This window comes from Lithobates pipiens, unplaced genomic scaffold (genome assembly GCF_037356315.1).
Source record: "Lithobates pipiens isolate NorthernLeopardFrog02 unplaced genomic scaffold, aLitPip1_a1.2 Scaffold_3, whole genome shotgun sequence".
In the NCBI taxonomy this organism is placed as follows: Eukaryota; Metazoa; Chordata; class Amphibia; order Anura; family Ranidae; genus Lithobates; species Lithobates pipiens.
The window spans coordinates 112,975,931-113,000,190 of NW_027507790.1; the positions used below are offsets into that span (position 1 = coordinate 112,975,931).

At 41.3% G+C, this 24,260-nt stretch overlaps 1 protein-coding gene across 2 annotated transcripts in view; it reads left to right on the forward strand.

Moving 5' to 3' along the window:
* Nucleotides 1-24,260, forward strand: part of CEP120 (centrosomal protein 120) — a 152,127-nt gene that overhangs the window by 58,157 nt on the left and 69,710 nt on the right. For both annotated transcript variants that reach the window (XM_077462186.1, XM_077462185.1), the window contains exons 12-15: nucleotides 7,506-7,602; nucleotides 7,708-7,851; nucleotides 18,558-18,647; nucleotides 21,007-21,099. In XM_077462186.1, coding sequence (XP_077318312.1) covers nucleotides 7,506-7,602; nucleotides 7,708-7,851; nucleotides 18,558-18,647; nucleotides 21,007-21,099 — 424 coding nt within the window. The remainder of the gene's footprint in view (nucleotides 1-7,505; nucleotides 7,603-7,707; nucleotides 7,852-18,557; nucleotides 18,648-21,006; nucleotides 21,100-24,260) is intronic.

Genomic DNA, 24,260 nt, shown 5'->3' on the forward strand with positions numbered 1-24,260 from the left:
GTAAAAGGGCACTTATGTTGAGCATTGGTTATGCTGTCCCTTGTTTCTTAGGAATGCTAACTGGGCACAAATATGTATATCCTGACAACTGGTATGCACGTGCTTTTTTTAGGCTTATGAATCCCTGGATAGTAAAGGAAGAATAACCATGACAGACCTAGAGTTTGCACCTTCAGAAAGAAATTAGCAGCTTCCATATTGTTATCCTGGCCTGTCTGAGTAAATAGATAAAGTCGCGCTATGAACTGCCCCCTCTTACTGTGACTAAAGTAAATAAATAAAAAACTGTGAGTGAGGATATTAATATGGGGTTAAAGCTGCCTATGCCTAGATCCTCCACCCCTTGGGTGGGGGGGGGGCGGAGGTAAGAGATAAAGAATTAAGGTAATGGACTATGGCGCTAAAACCCAATACATATGCAGCTCTGTGCATAAAAATATATATAAATTTAATTTATATAACGGTGCTATCAAAATTCTCAAATGTGTGCATATATGTGCTAGTACTACGGTGACCCATACATATGCTTATGCTGATAATAACAAATATATAAAAATTTCATAAAAAAACATCCAAAAAGAATCAAAAAATGTGCAAATTAATAAGTCTCGGCAAACATGCAAATATCGTGCAAAATGTTTAGTCCCAAAGAACGTCTTTTTATGCATAAGAACTTTTCAAAATCGCATTCAGAAATCGCTGGAAAGTTGCATGCTGTAATATTTCAGGTGGTAGTAGTAGAATAAAGTGACTAGTGCAAAAAAGGTGCCAATCATCAATGTAGAGAGAAAACACTCTTCCCCGGTGCGTCACTCAGTATTGTGATAATGTGAGTAACTCTTTTTTACAACGAAATAAAAAGCCGTTTTAAATCGTATTTGCACCATGGATATGTTTCTTTCCTCTATGCACATAACAAACGGAGTACATATGAAGTGAAGAGCGAACATTCCCCCAGCGCACCAGCAGCAGCATTCAGCTAGCAGCACAGTGGCTTATACTGTGAAAGCCTGGCCAACCCCACAGGGGTATTTGATCTGGTGAGAGCAATCACATTATCACAATACTGAGTGGTGCACCGGGGAAGAGTGTTTTCTCTCTACATTGATGATTGGCACCTTTTTTGCACTAGTCCCTTTATTCTACTACTACCACCTGAAATATTACAGCGTGCGACTTTCCAGCGATTTCTGAATGCGATTTTGAAAAGTTCTTATGCATAAAGACGTTCTTTGGGACTAAACATTTTCCACGATATTTGCATGTTTGCTGAGACTTATTAATTTGCACATTTTTTTGATTCTTTTTGGATGTTTTTTATGAAATTTTTATACATTTGTTATTATCAGCATGAGCATATGTATGGGTCACCGTAGTACTAGCACATATATGCACACACTTGAGAATTTTGATAGCACCGTTATATAAATTATATTTATATATATATTTTTATGCACAGAGCTGCACATGTATTGGGTTTTAGCGCCATAGCCCATTACCTTAATTCTTTATCCTGGCCTGTCTGTTGCTTGTACAAACACTATAAATTCCCTAAAGCAATGTTATATAATTTACTGCCAGTAGATGGTGCTGTTTGAAAGGAAATTAACGTGCACAACAACTCCTTCAAATACAGTTGTCGCACATATTTTTACACCATTTATATAGCTTTCTTTAATCTGTGATCAGTGTGTGTGTGTATATATAGTGCTGTCCATACATCTGATTCACACAGAGGTGGACAGTCCAAATGATTGCAGGGGCATGCCTGAGGGTTGAGACGGCAGCACAAGGTACTGACAGTAAAGCATAGCAAGGCAGACAACTGTGGAGTGCAACTGTTATGGCCAGAGGTGCATATTTTCTAAGAAAAAGACGGTCTAGGTAGGCACGTATCGGAGACAGCTTGGAGCAGGTGTCATCGAGCCGGAGACATAGGGTCACATTTGGTCACAGGGGCGTGCTTGAGACCTAGGGGCTTCAAAGGGCTTGCTTGGTTACATGGGATGCACTGGGGGACACAGAAGCAGCAGGGGGCGGGGGCTTGTGTTAAGTGCAGCGACTTGTTGCCCAAACAATGAGCCACAACTCGCTTTTGTATTTAAGGAGGTGTCACTCACAAGAGCTATCTAATGATTGGCCATGGTGCCAATCATAAATGCGCTCTCCCTAATTGAACCAGAGTGGAGATCCAGTGATGGATCCTAGTAGAGGTGAATGGTGGCAAAAACAATATTGACTTTTGATGTGCTAATTAAAAACCACATTATGGGGGGTGGGGGTGTTAAAGTAGTTGTGCATGTCCAATAAATGGGGGGGGGGGGGGCTTTTATTGACCACATTTTTGTATTTTAACATGGATACAAATACAATATTTTTTTTTATTTTTTGTGCATGGTGCCTATAACAAGTATTGACCCCTCCCATCTACGTTTTGTTCTTTGTTGTCCTAGAACCATGAATTGCAGTGATTTCAATTTTTCATCATTATTTCAATATGATTTAAATCTACAGTGAATAAACACAGAATAACGAATTGTATAAACATACACCCCACTTAATAAGACACAATCTAAATTATCAGCGGTGCTAATAATATTTATTAGAATTTCAGTTAAACAAAAAAAAAAACACATGCATATAGTTAATATTAATGTACCGTTATAGCAAGTAAGGGTTAATATTTAGGGGGGAAAAAAAAAGTATGCGCTACCACAATTCCTATAGTATGAGCCCTAGTAAAGTAAAATCAGATGCTTCTTGCCAGAAATTTGCAAGAGGATCAGATATTTGTAAGCCCTATCTACACTTGAGTGGTTTTCAGCTTGTTGTCTTATGCTTGACTATGCTCAACCAGTATGAATTAATAATTTATTATTATTAGATAGGATTTATATAGTGCCAACAGTTTCCTCAGCCGTTTACAACATGAGGGCAGACAGGAAAGTTACAATACAATTCAATACAGGAGGAATCAGAGGGCCCTGCTTTTGTTAGAGCTTACAATCTAGAAGGGAGGGTCAAGTGAAACAAAAGGTGATAACTGTGGGGATGAATTGATGGATAAAATGAAGAAAATACAGTTGTTGGGTGTGGACAGGATAGGCTTCTCTGAAGGGGAGGGTTTTCAGGGATTGTCTAAAAGCTAAAAGAGTAGGAGATAATTGGACAAATTGGGGTAAGGAGTTCCATAGGATTGGAGAGGCTCGGGAAAGGTTCTGGAGGCGAGCATGGGAATAGGTGACGAGGGAGCTAGAGAGCAGGAGGAGATCTTGAGAGGAATGAAGAGAACGATTAGGTTGGTATTTTTAGACTAAGCTAGTGATTTAGCTGGGGGCTAAATTGTGGATGGCTTTGTAAGTTATTGTTAGTATTTTGATCTTAATTCCTTGGGTGAGCGGAAGCCAGTGGAGAGATTGACAGAGTAGTAGCAGACACAGAGCAATTGGTAAGGTGGATAAGTCTGGCAGCAGCATTCATGATGAATTGAAAGGGGGGGGGGGGATAGACTATGTAGAGGTAAGCCAATGAAAAGGGAGTTGCAGTAGTCAAGGCGAGAGATGACCAGGGAGTGAATTAGGAGCTTTGTTGTGTCATTGGTTAGAAAGGGGTGTATTTTGGAGATGTTGTTGAGGTTGAGGCAGCAACATTTGGACAGTGATTGGACGTGGGGCTTTAAGGTGAGTTCATAGTCTAGGACACTACACCTAGGACCTTGGCATGAGGGGATGATGGTTGTGCCATTGATTTTTGACAAAGATCAGGGGAAGGGGCACGGGGTAGAGAAATAGCTTTGGGTGTCACCAGCATAGAGATGGTATTGGAAAATATGGGAGGCTATCAGTTGACCCAGGGAGGAAGTTTAGAGTAAAAACAGGAGAGGTCCAAGAACAGAACCTTGGGGGGACCCCATCAGAGAAAAGAGGAGGAAGTAGAATTGTAAGTAACGCTAAAGGTGTGGCTGGGTAAGTAAGGAGGAAGAGAACCAGCGAAGAGTACAACCACAGGGTTTTTTGAGGCGGAAGGGGATGGTCAACCGTATCAAAGGCAGCAGAAAGGTCCAGGAGTAGGAATACAGATAAGTGTTCATTGGTTTTGGTCATTAGATCGTTTGTTTTTGGAGAGCAGTTTCTGTGGAATGTTGAGAACGAAATCCAGACTAAAATGGATCAAGAAGGCTATTCTCAGCAAGGTGGTCGCTCAGTCGCTTGTAGACCAGATGTTCAAGGAGTTTAGAAAAAAGGGGAGCCTGGAGATGGGGCGTAGATTGTTAAGATCAGATGGGTCCAATGAGGGCTTTAAGTATGGAGCTGACTAGAGCACGTTTTAGAGAGTTGAGAAAGATTCCAAAAGTGAGGGAGAGATTGAAGATGTGGGTTAGAGAGTGTAGAACAGAGCCAGAGGGAGAACATAGCATTTTTGCGAGGAACAGGATCCAGAGGGTAGGTGGTTAGCTGAACGTTGGCAAGTAGTTTAGAAACCTCGTCTATATTGATGGGGTTGAATGAGGGAAGTAATGATTGTACCTGTGAGCTTGAAGTGTAAAGCATGGAGGGTATCTGAACAGCAGAGACCTCCTCACAATCTTCTGTTTGAAGAATTTGGCGATCTCCAGTGAGTGAGTTAGTGGGTGGAGGACTAAGTAGATAGTTGAACGGAGAGAAGAGTTGACAGGGATGAGATAAGTTGTTAATGAGAGTGATAAAATAGGTCTTGGCAGTGAGGAAGCTGCAATTGTATTTTTGGAGGGCAGATTCATATTGGTTGAAATCTTTCTGAGAGTCTTGCACCACAGGCGCTCCAGAACACTGCTATGTTTTTTCAGATTTCTAGACTAAAGCGAATGCAAGGCTGTTAACACTGCTTAGGACTTTAGTGTAGCTGGGACAGAGTTGTCAGCTCGAACAGGAAATTAGTGCATTTCTGGAAGGTCAATGGATATCTTTCTGTGCTTGGAGCATTTATTTTAAATCCAAAAAGTATTCATTAGTATTCAGATAGCCATAAAATAACAATATCAATGCTGGCAAACACCTACACCCTCCGATTCATCCTCTATTGAATTGTATTGTAACTGTACCTAACGTTGTAAATCGCTGCGCAAACTGTTGGCGCAATTGAAATCCTGTAAACTGTAGTAATAATAATGTACATATTTAGTCAAAGAAATAGAAAAAAACAAGCTCCCTGCAATATTGTATACACAGAAGGAATTTATTACATAGACAACGGGCACGTTTTATTGCTCAAGACAAATAAAACGAGAGACCTAATCATAGACTGTTTTCAGGAAAGAGTGCAAAATAATATAGCAAACCCATATAATTGGAGTACATTCAGCTGGGAAATTCTGAAAACCTAAACCAAAAGAGTGTGCTGCACCAATTTAGAATATTTAGAACTTAGTAGTACTCTTGGACATAACCAATCACAAATTTGTATATGGCATTACAGCCTGAGTACATTGGACCCAAACACATAAGATCCACATTTCAAATCAAGTAGGAGCTGCATGGACAGCAAGTAGATGATTCTACCTGTAGCATACCCATAAATATGACTTAAAGAGGTGTCTAGTGTGGCTTTCCCCACCCCATATGATAAGCCCTCTGGTTAAACATTTAGAAATATAGGCCTGGTAGTGTTCCTGTGGTAGATCAGCTGTATGCCCTGTGATCATACATTTGGAGGATATAGCATGACAGACTGGTAAGTAGAGTAGCAATTGCTTAGGAAACATAGCTGACATGGAACGGTAAAATTGCACCGAATCATTACATGAATCAAGCTGTTTTCATGGCTTCTACTTTTCCTGTAGTTTTTCATGAACAATACAGTATGCATTCCACAACAGGTATCTACAACTGTAGAAACAAAATGTCTCCATAGTCCAATTTTATGAACAGATGCTCATGCTTATCCTGCGGCATTTGTAAAGGGTTTGACGTGGACCACAGCGCAATTGGGCCTCTGAAAAATGGCAGAATGATTATTACCACCCAGCATTTTTCAGGTGTGGAAAGTTGTAACTTAATTGATTATATCATCTCATAGCCAATCTTTTTAAAAAGAAGGTACCAGCTTACCATAAATATGTAGTTTTGGTTGTGCTTGTGTGCTCTGTAAGGTGTTTTGTGTGCTGGGGAAAGTGGAGCCCCCTACGTGCAGGGAGAGTAATCTGACCGATCCTGGACATTGAAAATGCTTCAGCTGACGTGAAGGTGATGGATTTTTCATCTGGTGTAAATTTTATGAAGCACGGCTGGGTAGTTAAGGGCAAAGTTCAACCTGTTATTCACTAGTAGTTGGCATACATGATTAATTGCTTTTCCTTGCTTTGCGAGGGCTGTGGAATAATCTGCAAACAGCAGCTTTTAGTCCTCTGCTACAAGGTTGCACTCTGTGTTCTGTAGACCTGTAGAATAAGGGATCTCCAAGAAATCCAGATAAAACACCATCACTGGACACCGTTTTATTTTAATGAGCTTTATTACCCTGATTTTAGAACCCCAGTCAGTGGTTTTGCTACTTTGCAGACGGTATTGAGGCCCAGGGCCTGGAGGATATTCTGGGAACATAATTTAGGATGTTCTCTGGGACTGAATGATTCTGCTAGGCCTATAATGCTTAACTTGTTTTCTCAACCTGTATTTAAATTAATCTAATGAATCTGATAAATCATTTGTCATTATTTCTTTTTTCTATGGCTTGCACTTACCACCTACTTAGGGGCATTTTTCCATGACCAATGACAAAGGGGAGTTTATTGCTTTCACTGACCACAGATGCAGGGGCATTTATTACTGACACAGCAGCATTTTTTACTCCCACTGACCTTTGACCCTGGGGCGTGCTTACACTGTCCGATGACTTAATTTTTTTTTTTTTTTTTTTTTTTTTTAGAAATCTTCCTGACCACAGCCTGGCCCCTAAGCAGTGTGATGGGCAGCAAAATGACCCTTTGTTTAAATAGTTTGGGGACCCCTGCTTTGTTATTGCATAATGTTTCCAATTTCAGGCCTGAGGTGTGTTTTTATGTAGTGTGAGGGGAATGTAAGTCACAAGAATCTCTGAAAAGAACTACAAATCATTTTGACAATTATAACCATTCACATCCTGTCGACTATTAATACAGCAGTCCTTTAATGGAAACCTGTACTTGAGACCACTCTTGCCAGTCTTGAAAATATTGTTTATTTGGCTGCCATGCTGGATCGGTTGCTTCATTACTGTCACTGATTCGCTGACCCAGAAGAAGCATGCAGATCAGGAGTTTTTGCCTCGCTCTGACTCTCCTGATCTGCATACTACTTCTTGGTCAGTAAATGAGAAAATATTGAAGTGTTTTTCTTAACTAAGAAGGTCAGCAGTGGTAATCACCAGATTTTTCTCAGCGTAGGTATCCCTGAAGTATTTATTCTTTTAATTTAGAAAATATTGCTGGTTCATTTTTCCTATGCTATTGTGGGATTCATAGATCGTTCCAATATTTATTCTTATTTCAGATCAAATGGCAAAGTAGCTGATCTTTCATTCACCATAACTGTAGCAGATTATGGACTTGTGAAGGTACGAGAGGTGGTCGTTTCAGAGTCCTCTCAGGTATTGGTTTATAAAAAGTCAAAATGTATAATTCTCTACCATATTGTTCCATTTTGTCGTGGTAAATACCTATTAATATATAATGACTTGTTTTTAAATCTCTAGAGTTTAGCTGTTCAGAATCCTCCTGCTCCTCCAGTACAGCCTCCAGCAGAACCTGCAGCAGAACCCCGTGAGACTCTTGAGTACAAAGCTGTTCTGCAGCTGGAAGCATGGAAAGAAACCCAAGAAGAAATATTTGCTAGCCAGGTAGCTGGGAGTATAAATCTAACATTTTTATTTTCAGTGCTAAAATGTTATGCAAAAGTGCAGCTATTGCCAATAACAATCAGGTTGTTTCTTTTGAAACGTAATTGCTGTTGGCAATAAATGTTTGCAGTTCTCACAAATTCATCCCAGAGTATTGAAATGCCTTGGCATTTTACATACTTTGTGGATATTTTTCTTTTCTGTATCATCCATTAAGGGATGCAGTTTGAGGATAATGAGCAACCTATTCTGGCCTTCCTTTATCTAGATGGCTGCTCACCTCCTCATAGAAGGTTAATAGATCGATTTGGCAAGAACGATTCTTCATGAATCCTTGCTGATTACTGCTAATAGTACTGTTGTCATTAATAAAATCTTGTATATAGTCCCGTATCATTCCCTCCAAGAGCTTGCATACAATTGATGTTAGGCTAACTGGTCTGTAATTCCCAGGGATGTATCTTGGCTCTTTTTAAAATATTGGTGCTACATTGGCTGTTCTCCAATCAGCTGGTACCCTTTCAAGTCAGTAGACTGTTCGTAAAAATTAGGAACGATGGTCTGGCAATTACTTGACTGAGTTCCTTAAGGACCCTCGGGTGCTAGCCATCTGGTCCCGGTGACCCCCCCCCCCCCCCCCCCGACATGCCACATTTTTTGGGGGGGGGGAGGAGTGTGAACCCTGTTTTTACAGGCACCCAGCCGATGCCGAGGCGCTTGAAGGAAGATCACCTCTACTCCCTCTCCCCCCCCCCCCCCCCCCCCCCGCAATCTTCTAGGACATGTCACAGGTCCCAGAAGATTGCCCGGCCAATCGCAGCACTGCTCAGGCATGCACAGTGCCATAGCAGGGCACCCACAGTTAGCACACCGACACCACGAAGAGGAAGGGGAAAGGAGCGGGGCTTCATGCGCCCGCATGGCTGGACCGTGGGACAGGTGAGTGTCTGATCATTTAAAAGGCAGCAGCTACACTTTTTGTAGCTGCTGACTCTTAAATGGGTGGAACTCCGTTTTTAAGTTTTTCAAGTCTATTTCTAATTCTGTCCTCTGTTAGCCATGAGGGTGCTTCCTGTGATGTGTCATGAGGATAAACATAGCAGTTTTGGTTACTGAAGCCCCTCGATTCCCTCATGAAGACTGAGGAGAAGAATAAATTCAATACCTTCACTATCTCTTCATCCTTAGTAACCAGATTCCCTTCGTCATTCTTTATGGAACCAATATGATCTGACCTCCCTTTCTCACTATTTATGTACTTTAAAGAATTTCTTGGGATTTTTTTACTCCCCTCCGCTGTGTGCCTTTCGTGATCTATCTTGGCCACCCTGATTACACTCTCAAATTTCTTGTTGCATTCTTTGTAAAGTTGGAATGTTGATGTGATTCCCCAGCCTTGTATTTTTTGAAGGCCTTCTCCTTTGCTTTTATATGCATTTTTACGTTGGAGTTAAGCCACCTAGGACTTTTATTAGCTCTTTTAAATGTATTTCCCATTGGGATGCATTGGCTAATGCCTTTTATTTAATATGCACTTAAAGCATACCCATTTTTCCTCCATGTTCTTTGTTCCTAAGTAGAGGTCGACCGATATATCGGCCGATATTTGCCGTTTTTTAATTAATCGGCATCGGCCGATTGTGCTGATAAAAAGCTGATTTAGAACTACAGGGGGACTTTGAAATTACTTCTGTAATAGAAGTCAGTGTAAGTTGCCTGAGTCGTCATAGAAACGTCTTTCCTCCTCTCTGGGCAGGCTGCCAAGAAAAGAACAGAAAGATACAATGTTTACACTTGAATGAATGAAGTCATCTGTGTGTAGAAGTTCTCAGTTTAACCATTTAAAGACTAAATCTTTTCTGACACTTGTTGCTTACAAGTAAAAATCCTGTATTTTCTGCCAGAAAATCACTTAGACCCCCCAAAAATTATATATATTTTTTTAGCAGAGATCCTAGGGAATAAAATAGCGGTTGTTGCAATATTTTATGTCACACGGCATTTGCACAGAGGTCTTTCAAATGCATTTTTTTGGAAAAAAAATACACTATTTAAAAAATAAAAATAAAATAAAAACAGTAAAGGTAGCCCATTTTTTTTTTTTTTCGTCCAAAAGTTTTGACTACCTGTTTTTATTTAATATATATATTTTTTTTTTTTTAATTTATCTAAATCATACATACAAGTAAACTGATTGGAGGTTTGTTTTGTTTAATAAATGTTTAAATGTAAGAAATTTTCTGTATCACTTATGAAGCCCGCTTTCACACTGGAGCGGGCAGGCGTTGATGGTAAAACGCTGCAAGTTTTAGCGGCTCTTTACCATCATTTTAGCGGCGCTATTTGGCTGCTAGTGGGGCACATATAACCCAGCTAGCGGCCAAGGAAGAGGTTAAATGCGCCCATGAAGCACTACTGCCAAATCGCATTGCATGTACTTTGGCAGTGGTGCCCATTCATATCAATGGGCAGGAGTGGTGGAGGAGCGGTATACACCACTCCAAACGTGCTGCTTGCAGGACTTTTTTTTAAGATCCTGCCAGCGCATCGCCTCAGTGTGAAAGCACTCTGTCTTTCACACAGACTGCAGGGGAGCCGTTTTGCAGGCACTTTACAGGTGCTGTTTTTAGCCCAAAAGCGCCTGAAAAACGCCCCAGTGGGAAAGGTGTGTTAGATCAAGGGGGATTAAAAAAAAAAAAATAAAAAAAAATAAATAAAATCGGCCTAACATATCAGCCCAAAAAAATCGGCATCATATATCGGCTATCGGCCGCCATGATTTCTAAATATCGGCATCGGCCAGAGAAAAATCCATACCGGTCGACCTCTATTCCTAAGACCTTATCCATATTATCTTCTATCAACGATAGTAGTTTGGGGAAGTTGGCTCTTTTGAAATTCAGTGTCTTTGTATTCCCCTCATGTTTCCGGTTTGTGTGGTTTATACTCACACTAATTGACCTGTGATCGCTGTTTCCTAAATTGCCCCGTATTTCCACATCTGTGATCAGGTCTATATTGTTGGTAATCAGTAGGTCTAGTAAAGCTTTGTTTCTATTTTGTGCATTTACCATCTGACCCACAAAATTGTCCTGCAAGACATTTAGGAACTGGCCAGCCTTAGATGAATGCGTAGTTTCTTCCACACAGTCTATGTCTGGATAATTAAAATTCCCCCATTATACCATTATAATGACACTTCCCATTGTTGCTGCTAATCCAAATTGTTTGGAAACATTTTTTTACCATCAGCAGCTGCTGGTAAATTCGGGCCAGATATTGGAAATCCTGGGAGTCTCTCCAGTTAGTAAATGAGCACAAGTTTTCCCAAGTCATATACTGGTGACAACCCTTCTGTGTCTAGTTTTCATGGGACTCTGCTTTCAGCCTAAGCCCTTGTACACACGATCGGAGATTCTGACGGAATGTGTCCGATCGGAACATTTTGTCGGATATTCCGACTGTGTGTGGTCTGCATCGGACTGTTTCCGTCTGAATATCCGTCGGACCAACTTTTCCAACTTGCCGGAAATATTTTCCGACAAAATGCTAGAATCGGACATACTCCGATCATGTGTAGAGAATTCCGATCGGACAAAGTGCCACGCATGCTCAGATCAAATTCCTACATCAAAGCTATTGGCTACTAGCCTGAACGTAGTCCCATCGTAACGAAATTACGTCATCACGTTCTGAAAGATCGGATTTTCCGACAACTTTGTCCGACCGTGTGTATGCAACAGTTTCGGACAAGATCCGTCGGACAAAACTCGACGGACAAAATCAGACGGATTTGGTTGTCGGAATCTCCGACCGTGTGTACAAGGGCTAAGACAGTATAACTGGGGATTCCTTATGGGTCATTAGGACAAGAGCTATGGTTTTTCATCTGTTCTTCCTGTCTGTGGAGGTTTTCGTTTGCAGTTAATGCAATTTGTTGTTTCCACTGGACAAATGCCAACTTCTCCAGGGGAATCTGGCATAGAGGTGCCTAATGTTTCTGATCCTGTCAGAGAATCTTCAGAGCAGAGGTTCCAAACTTATTTGGCCTACTATCCCCTTTTCAGAAAAAAAATGCTCAGCTCCACCTGGAAATCTTCCTTCTTTAAGCAAATAAATAGATCCAGTAACAAATTTATGTTCTTTTATGCATCTATGTTTCTACTACATCCTAAGGAAGTATGAAAGGAGATATACTTACCCCGATCCTCCTGCTCCACTCCACACAAAACCATTCCCTGCAGCTCCTGCACCCCCATGCTCTAGCAGTCTCAAGTACTGACATCACCAAACCCAGAGCCATGTCCATAGCCCTGGACGTGATGACTCTGGGAACAATCCACTGCTGGATCGTAAGGGAGCACTTTTTGTTTCGGGAGCAGAGGTTCAGGTAAGTATAATGGTTTCTCCTCTTCCCATGAACAAAACAAGCAACTCCCTCTTTCACCATTTCCCTGTTAGAGCATCCTCTACCAGAGGTGTTGGTGCTTTTTGGTCCTCTCATCAGGTTTTGGTTAACAGTCTGCAAGGCTACTTTCTGGTCTTCAGCTTACGCTTTTGCAAAATTGTAACAGCTGGGTGTTCAAGCCCCTGTGGATGCCAGCTTTGGCCAGGTGTTTTGTTTTTTTTTTGTATTTTTTAGTTTTTTTTAGTTTTTGTTTTTTTAAGGCAGGCTTTGATGGAACCGTGCCTGCCTTGTTGGAGCTGCTGACTGCTGTGTTGCCCACCGCTCATGAGATTGATTTTGAGTGTCCCAAAGATCTAAGAACGCACTCTTTCCTGTGTCTTATGTATAATTTTGAAAACAGGATTTTTAATTTTTTTTTTTATTTACCTGCAAAATCCTTCTGTGTTTTAATTTCCTTGCTACAAAACTGATGTATGCTAGGAGGAGTAATGTAGGTCTGGGGTTCAGCTTCATTTTCAAGTATCCAGTCACCTGGAAGTGGCACATAACCCCAATGTTAGAACTCCTTCCTGTGTTCTGTGATGTACTCCATGAAAAGCATTTTACAGATAATTTAAATGGATTTTATTTTTTTCAGCAGTCCTGACTTTAACAAATTAATATAAATCAAAAGGTCAACTGGATCTTAAAATATCTTTTATTTTTAGTGTGTCGAGAAATGAGAAATTTTAAGCAAAGTTATCTTGCCAAAAACTGGAGCACTTTTTTTTTTAAATCTTTGACATATAGATGTTTCACTTACATTAGCGCCTCATATAATCATTATTTGCCAACATTGTCATGATGTTTTAGTAATAATATAGATACTGTTGGCAGCAGATGTGTATTGTTCATGTGACTTATTTTTCTTATTAATATAAACTTGCGTCTTTGTTATTTAAAAACGCTGGAACATTCTGGACTTTACCCTTCTGGTGTTCGGCACAGCTGCATTTATTACATGGCTTTCCCAGGCCTGTTTTGAGCTTGTATTATGTTGAATATACAGTACGCTGCCCCAACATATTGGTATAAACGTAACTGGTTTGCTAATTCAGCATTTTTTTTATTCCTTTCTTTATTAGTGCTGTACCCTCACTACTGTGGTGGCAGACGGCACTTGTAGTCTATTCATTCACAGATCCCCATGAAAGAATGATGCGGCTATGTGGGCAGAGCACTGTAAAGATGATTCAATTTTAAAAATGACAGCGACTGGTGAGGAGTGGAACCCCCGAACACTGTAACGGAGGAGCGGGGCTTAGCAACATGTCACACCTTGAATACAGGTGTAACATGTTGATAAAGGTGGAGCTAGTCTTTAAGTACTTGGCATGTAGAATGCTTACACCATTGCTCGTTTAATCTCAAAACAAACACCAAGTTCCTTAAAGCGGAGTTCCACCCTAAAGTGGAACTTCCACTCATCAGAACCCTCCCCCCCTCCGGTGTCACAATTGGCACCTTTCAGGGGGGAGGGGGTGCAGATGCCTGTCTAAGACAGGTGTTTGCACCCACTTCCGGGCATAGACTCCCACTGGAGTCTATGCCTCTTCCTGTCCCGCCGCGCTGTCTGCTGGGACACATACGGGTCCCAGAGACAGCACGGAGCATTCTCATTGCGCTGCGCGACTCGCGCATGCGCAGTAGGGAACCGGGAAGTGAAGCCGCAATGCTTCACTTCCTGATTCCCTCACCGAGAATGGCGGCGGTAGCAGCCGAGAGCCGAGCGATTGATAGGCCTCGGCTGCCGACATCGCTGGACTCCAGGAAAGGTAAGTGTTAATTTATTAAAATCATCAGCTGTAGTATTTGTAGCTGCTGGCTTTTAATAATTTTTTTTTTTTTTGGGTGGACTCCCTCTTTAAGCGCTAGAAGCTGTCAGTAGGTATGTAGATATGGGACCCGGGAGAGTATAAATTGGACTGCCAACCACTGGAAAATGGATAATAGGAAACAGAAGACACAAAAGGCAGCGCACAAGAACGGTGAATAACCACTGCAAAAGTCTATGAAAAACTGTAGGATATTGAGAAGGATGCAGCAATCGGTCATAAATGCATATAGAAATTTTGTTAAATGTTATGCTTATTAAAAGCAAAAAATGGCACCACACGGATATCCAGGTAGGAAGGGGTTAACGCTATCCGGGTGGCTTGTGGAAAATGGATGACCTCAACTACATTTGAGAGCGATGACAACCTGAGGTAAAAAAAAACACATGTGTGCAAAACATGTCAGTCATGGCAACCTAAAGCTTGCAGTCCACCACCTCACATGAACTTCCTCTTCCCTTCACATTCCTGAAGCAGGGCTGACGTCACCCAGCGTGCCCGGGTCCTGTGGCTTTGTTCGGCCCCACTGGCATCATCCTCCAGCAGCAGAAATCGTATCCCACTGCCTGCCGCTTGGCAAGGTTGTACCCCGCGACCAGCCCCAGCATTTTACAGTAGCCAGCAGAGTGTCCACCCACTGTTACGGTCTCCATCTTGGACACCAACGGAGCCTGATCTCCAGCCTGAAAATAGGGAGCTGCTTATCTTTCTTTTTCCATCAGGTTGTCATCGCTCTCAATGTGGTTCAGGTTGTCCATTTTCCGCAAACCACCTGGATGATATTAACCCCTTCCTACCTGGATGTCAGTGTGGTATCGTTTTTTGCATTTAATATCGTAACCTTTAACAATTTTGACTGCTACATGCATTAATGCTTTTATGACCGATTGCTGCATCCTTCTCAATAGCCTACAGTTTTTCATAGACTTTTTTGCAGTGGTTATTCACCGTTCTTGTGCAATAAACTAGCTTTTATTTCGCTATTTGTCTACATGTACCGTATATACTCGAGTATAAGCCGAGATTTTCAGCCTCTTTTTTGAGGCTGAAAGTGCCCCCCTCGGCTTATACTCGAGTCATCGCTGTCTGCCTGCCCGATCAGCGTGTCGAGCAGACAGACAGCGGCCATTCTATTCAAAAGCCGCGCCTCCGGCTCCGCCTTCGCCTGTGATAGGCGGAACACTGAATTTCCCAGCAGCCTGTGTTCCGCCTATCACGGACATCGTATCATCCTCGTACTACGCACGAGGATGATACGACGTCTGTGATAGGCGGAACACAGGCTGCTGGGAAATTCAGTGTTCCGCCTATCACAGGCGAAGGCGGCGGCGCAGCTTTTGAATTTTACAATGGCTGCCGACGAAGAGGGCACGGGACGGAGGCAAGGCAAGGCACGGCACGGCACGGGACGGGACGGGACGGGGGCAAGGCAAGGCACGACACGGGACGGATGCAAGGCAAGGCACGGCACGGGACGGAGGCAAGGAGGCAAGGCACTGGACGGAGGCTCGGGACAAAGGTAGGCTGGACACACACACACACACACACACACACACACACACACACACACACACACACACACACACACACACACACGGATGGATGGAGACACACACAGGGATGGATGGATGGATGGAGACACACACACACAGGGATGGATGGATGGATGGAGACACACACACACAGGGATGGATGGATGGATGGATGGAGACACACACACACAGGGATGGATGGATGGATGGACACACACACACACAGGGAGGGATGGACGGACACACAGGGATGGACGGACACACAGGGATGGACGGACACACAGGGATGGACGGACACACAGGGATGGACGGACACACACACAGGGATGGACAGGCATGTCTCACCCTCGGCTTATACACGAGTCAATAAGTTTGCCAGTTTTTTTGGGGGTAAATTGGGGGCCTCGGCTTATATTCGGGTCGGCCTATACTCGAGTATATACGGTACCTTCTGATTTTACCCATCGAGCGCTGCCTTTTGTGTCCTCGTTTATTCTATTGCTAACAGACCCAAGTCTTTATTTGGGTAGAAGGCAATTTAACTTTCAAGTATTTTTTCAGGTTGTGGGAGGAAACCAGTGCACCTAATAGAAAATCAAGCTTGCTAGAGCACACAAGATCCATGCAAATGGTGTCCTTGGTAGGAGCCAAACTCCCTGTATCTGTGCTGCGAGGCAAGAGCACGGACCACTTTGCCAAAGTGCTGCCCCAATTTGTACATGCCTGTATATTTGTAGGCACCCTCAGTACTGAAAAATCAAGTCACCAGAGCAAACATTTCTTAATGTATATATGAATATTTAAGGATACTAGACTGCAGCAAGATATGTAGCAAGCATGCATGGTCGCATTGCATGTAGGAGTTTCTGAATATTCAGACTACACGGGAGCTTTATTAACATTGACTTGGGTTCTTGAAGTCGTGATTGACCCGTCTCCTTCTGCTTCCTGTGCCTCACTATTAGTTACTGAAACTTTCTGTCAAATGGATGTTGAAGCATCGGGATGGTCTGGCATGACATTACTATTTGTATAATAGAGCAGCTTGGGCTTCGATGGGAGCAATGCTTCATATATGACCATGCTTATAGGAGCCTATTACACATTTCCCTGTAGTTTAGATTTAGAGTAAACAGCAGTTCGCTTTAAGCTTGGTTATTATTTGAAGTCAGCAATGGCAGCCTACCTATTTTTCTCGACACAGGTTTCTCAGAGAGTGGAGAGCCATCCGCTGCTGTGCATATTTGGCCTTGTACACACTGGGCAGAATTAAAACGCCTCTTTTATAGGCCAATTGCTGTGTCCATCATGTTCTTATTGGTAGCCATACAGATTTCTCTTGCTCAAACCATACAGTCCACCATCCACACTATACAGTGTTAATAAAAGAATATAGGAATGTCACTGCCAGGTATTGAATACCCAGACAATGACTGCATCTGATTGGAATTTGTCACTTTTGGGCTTTCAGTTCCCCCCCAGCTCATTTCATTTTTATTTTATTTTTTTTCTCTTAAAGCTTTGTCAAAATCCTTTTAAATGCAAATATGTGGTGTTGATTTATTCTTTACGGTGTTGGGTAGGACTGTGTACCTGTTCACTGTTATTTCCTACAGGCTTTGAGCTGCTTAACTCGTTCACATCAGCGTCACATAAATGGGTCCTTTTCAAAGGTGCTACGTATATGAGCATTGGTGCTTTATGGCACACCTCCATCAGGGCAACCGGGCTGTTAGCGACACCACCTGGTCTCATAATAATGACTGGGAGGCTAGATGACTGGCTCCTGATTACATCATCCCTGTGATAGCCTGTAATTGGCTATCACAGTGATCAATCATTTAAACGTTGCTGTTGGTGTGTGTTTTTAGATAGGATAGGAAACAAAAACAAAATACACATTATTGCGTCTTGGCCCTACTGTGGGTACAAACGACAAATAATATACGAATGTGGTATTGCAGTGAATGTCAGGAGTAGGACTTTTATTTATTTATTTTTTTTAAGGGCAGAGTTTGGTAGAGATCGTGATAATGGCTGGAAAAATACATCTAAAGTAAAAAAAATTTTTTTTTTTTTTGAGGCGCCAGTTTTTCTTGGATGGTAATAAAAAAAATATAGGGAGCTATCCATTCTCATTTGCCATCAATTGAAGGCCTGATTCGTCCTGAGAAAAGGTGTAATTCACCCGGATGCAGTAGTGATGATATGCACATGCCAAAGTTGCAAAACTGCATTCAGGTGTTAAGATTTGTGTTATCTTCAGGCTTTAAGGGGTTAAAGATGCAAATAAATGCATGTGAAAATGCACACGTGATTTGTGCCATTATTGGTAGAGTCATTGGGACTGCTGGAGGAAAATAAAGACGTGAACGGTTTATTTTAATTTAATAATACATATCTCATTCTCACTTTTTCATGCCTTAACTTCACTAAAAATGAGCTAGTGTAAGCAATACCTTAGAAGTTTTGGCTTCCTTTCGTTCCTTTTATTTATTACATGCTGTATGTACAGTATTCAATTTTTCTCTGTATGACGTTTGTACAGTTCAATTTCCACATGCTGTTTCTCTCTTCTTAATGCCTTCCAAAAATGAATGAACCACTTCCATGCAGTTTGGCCACATTTTCAATGTGACATGTTGATAGTAGAGGTACAAAGCACCATAAGGGACGGGAGGGAGATAAAAATTTACGTGCGATGGGAAATGAATTGCTTTATGGTGACAATATTTCACTTGCTTAGTAAAATATACTGTATGTAACTTATTTCATACCTTTTTTATCTTTGATTTTTTTTTTTTTTTTTTTTTGTATTATTCAGATAGGTAAAAATAGAAACGGCATGCCTTTTTAACCTGTCTGCTTTGTGTCTTTGCGTTTTTATGGCAGTTGAAGAAGAAAGAGTTGGCTCACATACAAGATCTAGCAGAACAGTGGAATCGGAGAGACAAAGAGAGGGAAGCAATAGTGAAGAAAAAGGTCAGACCTAACAAGGAATATGCACATTTAAGTGTTTTCATTTGAGGTTGTCTGTGTTTGGATCTATGATGAGTGGCCCATTCTCAATCTCTTCAACCAGTGAAGTGTCCGTCCATATAAAACGTAATATTTCAGTTTTGATAGATATTTAGAAGTTAAACCCTATGACAATTTCTTGTATATCTGAAGTACTCTGTTTATTAATTTTGGGTCTGCATACCTGCTGTTGCCATTTTATAAGTGGTCCCATGGTCTCTGTTGGAGTTATATTTATTTTGCCTTGTTGGGAAGGTAACAAACTTTCAGGAACTCCCAAGATGGACAGGAACAATCCTCATACAGACTGGAACTACAGGAGCGATCTCTCACTCTTGGAGTATAAAAAGCCAGGGGCTAATTCCAGGCACCACCTATAACTTAAAGTGGTTGTAAACCTCAGACATGAAATATGAACAAAGCATATCCCTCTACAGTGTCTCAATCCAGAGCACTAAGTGTCATTTCTGTCTGCTGCCTAATTCCTGTGTTATCAGCTTAAATCACTTTCGAAAAGTTTTCCTGACACCAAGAGAAAAATGGTGACAGGCGAGGGAGTTCTAGCTGATTGACAGTCTCAGCTCTGTTCCTGTGTGCTGTGTGGAGGGGGGTGTGCCCCTTCACTCCAATCAGCTTTCAGAGCACTCCTCACTGAGCTCTGCAAAGTGTAACGCTCCACCACTTTTATTTTATTCATTTATTTTTTAATTCTCAGACAAGTTTAAAAATTCTGCACTTGGAACAGATGTAGAGAAGAGCAGACTGCAGATAGACTGACAGATGCAACTTATTTAGGAGGATTTGTTTCATCTATGTATATCACCTGTGACCAGTCACCTCACTGGGTATATATGAAGGTTTACAAGCACTTTAAATATTACTTCTGTAGAATTACCATTTTAAAGCTTTTTCAGAGAAAATATTCCAGTGCTGTTCACGAGATTCACAGCTGAACTGTCTGTAAATCTTGAACACCATAACAACTGTTTTATTTATTTTTTTGTTACAAGTACTTGTATAGCACCATCAATTCACGCAGTGCTATACATATATATTGTACGATCACATCAGTACCTGCCCTCAAGGAGCTTACAGTCTAAGGTTCCTAACTCACATTCACATACACATACTTGGGTCAAATTAGACAGGATCTAATTAACCTACAAGCATGTCTTTGGAGTGAGGGAGGAAAACAGAGTACCCGGAGGAAACCTGCGCAGGGAGAACATGCAAACTTCAGGCAGGTAGAAGCATGGTTAAGATTTGAACCATTCTTTCATAATCGGAACACACAAATGTTCTTTGGTTCATATGACTGGAACGTAGACTCTCTGAACCAGGATGCCTTGTCCATCCTCTAGTATAGCTGCAGTATTCACCTTTGTTTCAGAGATTCTTCGTACAGTACTTTTTGCTGTGCCACTGATAGCCAGCATCATTCAACCAAGTTTTTCTCAGCCCAAGTTGTTCTGAGCCCGTCCTATCCTGTGAATGGGCAATGAAATGAAAAGGAGTGCAGTGATGAGCTTATCTATCTGTCTTCCTATCAGCACACTTCTCAGCACATGAGTGGAATAGCTGCTTGTACTGCTTTTACCAGTCTGCTACACTTAAAGTGGAACTTTTAGGTAATAAATAAAAATGAGAGAACTGGCAATTTTTAAATGCAGAAGAGACCTGCTTTGTTCTGCATTAAAATTACCTACCTGCCTGGGTGCCTCTGTACAGTGAGCTATGCACGCACATCCACACCCAGCCAATGAAAGCGGATGGGGTTTGATGCCTAAAAAGTCGACCGCTCAAAGATGCCAGCAGAGGACGCTCCAGGAAGTCACATCACTGGAGCCAAGGTGAGTATAGTTCTGCTTTAAACAAACGTTTAACCCTTGCAGTTTGTGGGCAGCCCCACTGCAGTGGAGGATTTTTACTTTACAGAAAGAGGTTTAACAATAGTGTCATTAAGGGCACTTCTTATTTTTCTTAGTTAAGAGTGCAAGTACTTGTATCAAGATATGTCTATGACAAGTTGAGCCCTACTTTCCCATCAATTGAAATGTACCTGCAATGCATTGATAGAAGAAACCGTTTTTTGAAAGACTCCCAACACATGAAAGAAGCGCTCAGTATGAGTTTCTGTTCTTCATAATCCCCAGCAGGATGATTGTTTGTTTAAAAGGATAAAACTGAATCTGAACACATGTTTAAAGTTAGAAAAGTCAAAACATCAATATTTGGTTGATTAAGTACAATATTTTTTTCGAGTGAAACGTAGTATCTATATTATGTTATTTTTTTTTTTTTTTTTTTTTTTTTTTTTTTTTAGGTTGCTGAATGCACAGCTCTGCAAGAGCAATTACAAAAAACTCTGGCAGATGTAGAAAAGAGAGAGCGCCAGCTTGCCAGCGATGAAATTGAGGTATGATTATTTATTTCAGCAGCTCGGTATAATTGAAAAATAGATTTTAACTACATTGAAACAATCCAGAGGAAAGAGATGGTGGTCTATATTTATTACATTCTCATTAAAAGAAAATCACTAAACTATCATTAACTTAACTCAGTATGTCTCACCAAAGCACTCTGTGTAAAAGGCTGATGGTTTAAAAGAAAATGTATAAATGCAAATTTAAAGTACATTAACAGGCTCATCAAATGGGGTTTTAAGAGTCTTTCACTCTCATGCTCCTGTAGTGTGTGTGTATGTATGTATGTATGTATGTATGTATGTATATAATATTTTACACACACAGCCCTCAAATTTTCTGGTGGAAAATTGTTTCTGGCGAGGGGCTGCCTGGGAGTGGGGGGCGGGTACCACCGGCATGCGTGGTTCAACGGAAGTCATTCTACCATTGATTGCCCCGGGAAAGCCATCGGATATTGGAGCAATAGCCTGCTGTTACATCTTGCATTACAATTGGAGGCAATTGTAATGTAAGATGTAACAGCAGGCTATTGCTCTGTGATCTGGCGGCTTTCCTCTTCCACGTGATGATCCTCTGCACATGTGAGCTGAGGCTGCAGTGGTGGGCACAGGTGAGGTGAGGCTGCAGTGGTGGGCACAGGTGAGGCGAGGCTACAATAGAGGGCACTGATAAAATTGTTAATATTTATTTTTGTAACTTATCTCTGCATAGAACATTTAAAGCGGAAGTAAACCCATCCATAAAACAGTTTCATTTCCGAGGCATGCCAGAAATGTAACACTCCAATTGGTTGTGCTATCGATCAAACTGTTAAACCATCCAATGGCTGGTGTCATGACTGATCACATGTGCAGCATCATGGTAGTTTTATATTAAACAGAGGCAAAGATGGCAGCTTCCTTGGCTGAAAACGATAGGGGGGTTTACTTACACTTTAAGTGTAATTCCATGAGATCATTTATGAGGGCATGTATAGGGGCGGTGCATAGTAGAGATTAGGTGGGGCAATTGGTGGCGAGTAACCCTAAAGGCCTGGCTAATAGCTTAGGACTTGAAATTTATGTGTGTGTGTGTATATATATATATATATATATATATATATATATATATATATATATATATATATATATATATATATATATATATATATATATATATATATATATATATATATATATATATATACATATACATATACATATACATATAATATTTTGTGGGAGATTAGCCCGTGGGGATCACCTTTTCTTGAAATTAAGGTCAGTGTGCAGGCAGTTTCTTTGAAATCTGGTGGGTTGCCAGTTTTATTTAGAAGAGGTTTGCAAAGTCATGAAAACAAACAAAAAAAAAAAACAGTAAGGGTCCTTTCACATTGACGTTCCGTTCAGGCCCGCCTGTCAGTTTTTCAGGCGGACCTGAACGGGTGCTCCATAGAGGTCTATGGAGCGTCGGATGTCAGCGGTGACATGTCCGCTGACATCCGACCCGCTCCGATCCGAAAAAGTGTAACGGAGGAAAAAGCTATTTTTCCATCCGTTATCGGATCGGATGACAACGGGCACTGCGGTCCGTCGTCATCCGATCTCCCATAGGGGAGAGCGGCGCTGTGACAGGTCCGTCCCTGCGCAGTGTGCAGAGACAGACCTGTCATCTCCCTGCTCAGCGGGGATCGACGGAGTGATCCCCGCTGAGCAAACGGATATCCACGGGGCGGATCAGAACTGATCCGCCCCGTGTGAAAGGACCCTAAAACAAATCCTTGCCGTCCGGTGGTAGACTAAATGGTAGACTCTCCTCTATACGGTGTGGGGCTGGTCCCCGTCGCCCACTAAACTTGTGGTAAAGCAAACCTTTTTAAATCCAAACAGAGCTCTCTCTCAGAATTCCTTCTGAGTCTCAGGCCAGAGCACTGCTGTGATCTCTTCCTGCTCATTTAAAGTCCACCTGAGCATGGACTCAAGTGAACCACAACATCTGGACAAGAACCAAGCCTGTCACAGATGCTGGAAAAACTGGGCCATATACACCGCTCCTAAAGTGTCCCTGCCCATTGAAATCAATGGGCAGCACTGGCAAAACGCCGCTGCAGCTGCGCTTTTAATCCTTTTTCGGCCATTAGCGAAGGGTTCAGAGTGCCCCGCTAGCTTTACCGCCGATGTCTGGGCAATGTGAGTGTGAAAGTGCCCTTACTGGGATTTTTTTTTTTTTTTTTAACAAAGATAAGTAGCAGAATACATTTTATTTAAAATTGATGAAGACATTTTATTATTATTATTTATTTTTTTATTGGATATGTTTTGTAGCATAAAGTAAAAAATATTGTTTTTGGGGTTTTTTTTTTTTTTCAAAATTTTTCTTTTTTTCTTTTTACATTATATAATAAAAAATAAACAAAACCCAGTGGTGATCATCTACCACCATAAGAAAGCCGTAATGTTTGTGAAAAAAAAGTGTATAAATTCTGTTTGGGTACAGCATCGCGTGACCTTGCAATTACCAGTTAAAGTAGCGCTGTGCCAAACAACAAAAAAATGGCTTGGTCATGAAAGGGGTCAAATCTTCTGCAGCTCAATTGGTTTAAAAAAAAAAAAATTATTGAAAATAAAAACACTGCAAGTAAATGTTTAAAATACATTTTTACCTGCAATTTTTTAATTTGTGATCAGGTCTGTTTAGGACAGTGACTGGAGTTTACCTTTTTTTAATAGTAAATGGTACAGTTGTAATTTTATAATGACATGTCAGAAATGTATTCTTGCAGACTTGTAAAGTTACTAAATGGTCCACTATAAAGAACTCTATTCTATGAATATACAGTTACTTTAGAGCCGAATAAACCAGTAAATCGTATTGTGATGATGTCAATGCTATTTGTTTTCACTTTTGTTCTTTCGGCCTCATATATTGTAAAATATGATCAGGCTTCTAGAGCTTTACCTATGAAGTGTAAAGTTTTCCACCTAGGAGTGGAAGGGGAAGAAAAGCCATAAATCATCAGGGTCAGGGAGAATATCCTGCTTTCTGTTCTTGGCACAATCCTATTGGTAAAATCCGACATCTGTTAGGATGCAGACATAAAGCAGAGAGTAACTCTGGTGCCTTAAACATTTCCTTATCTAAGACGCATTAATTTATTCTGGACATGTTGACA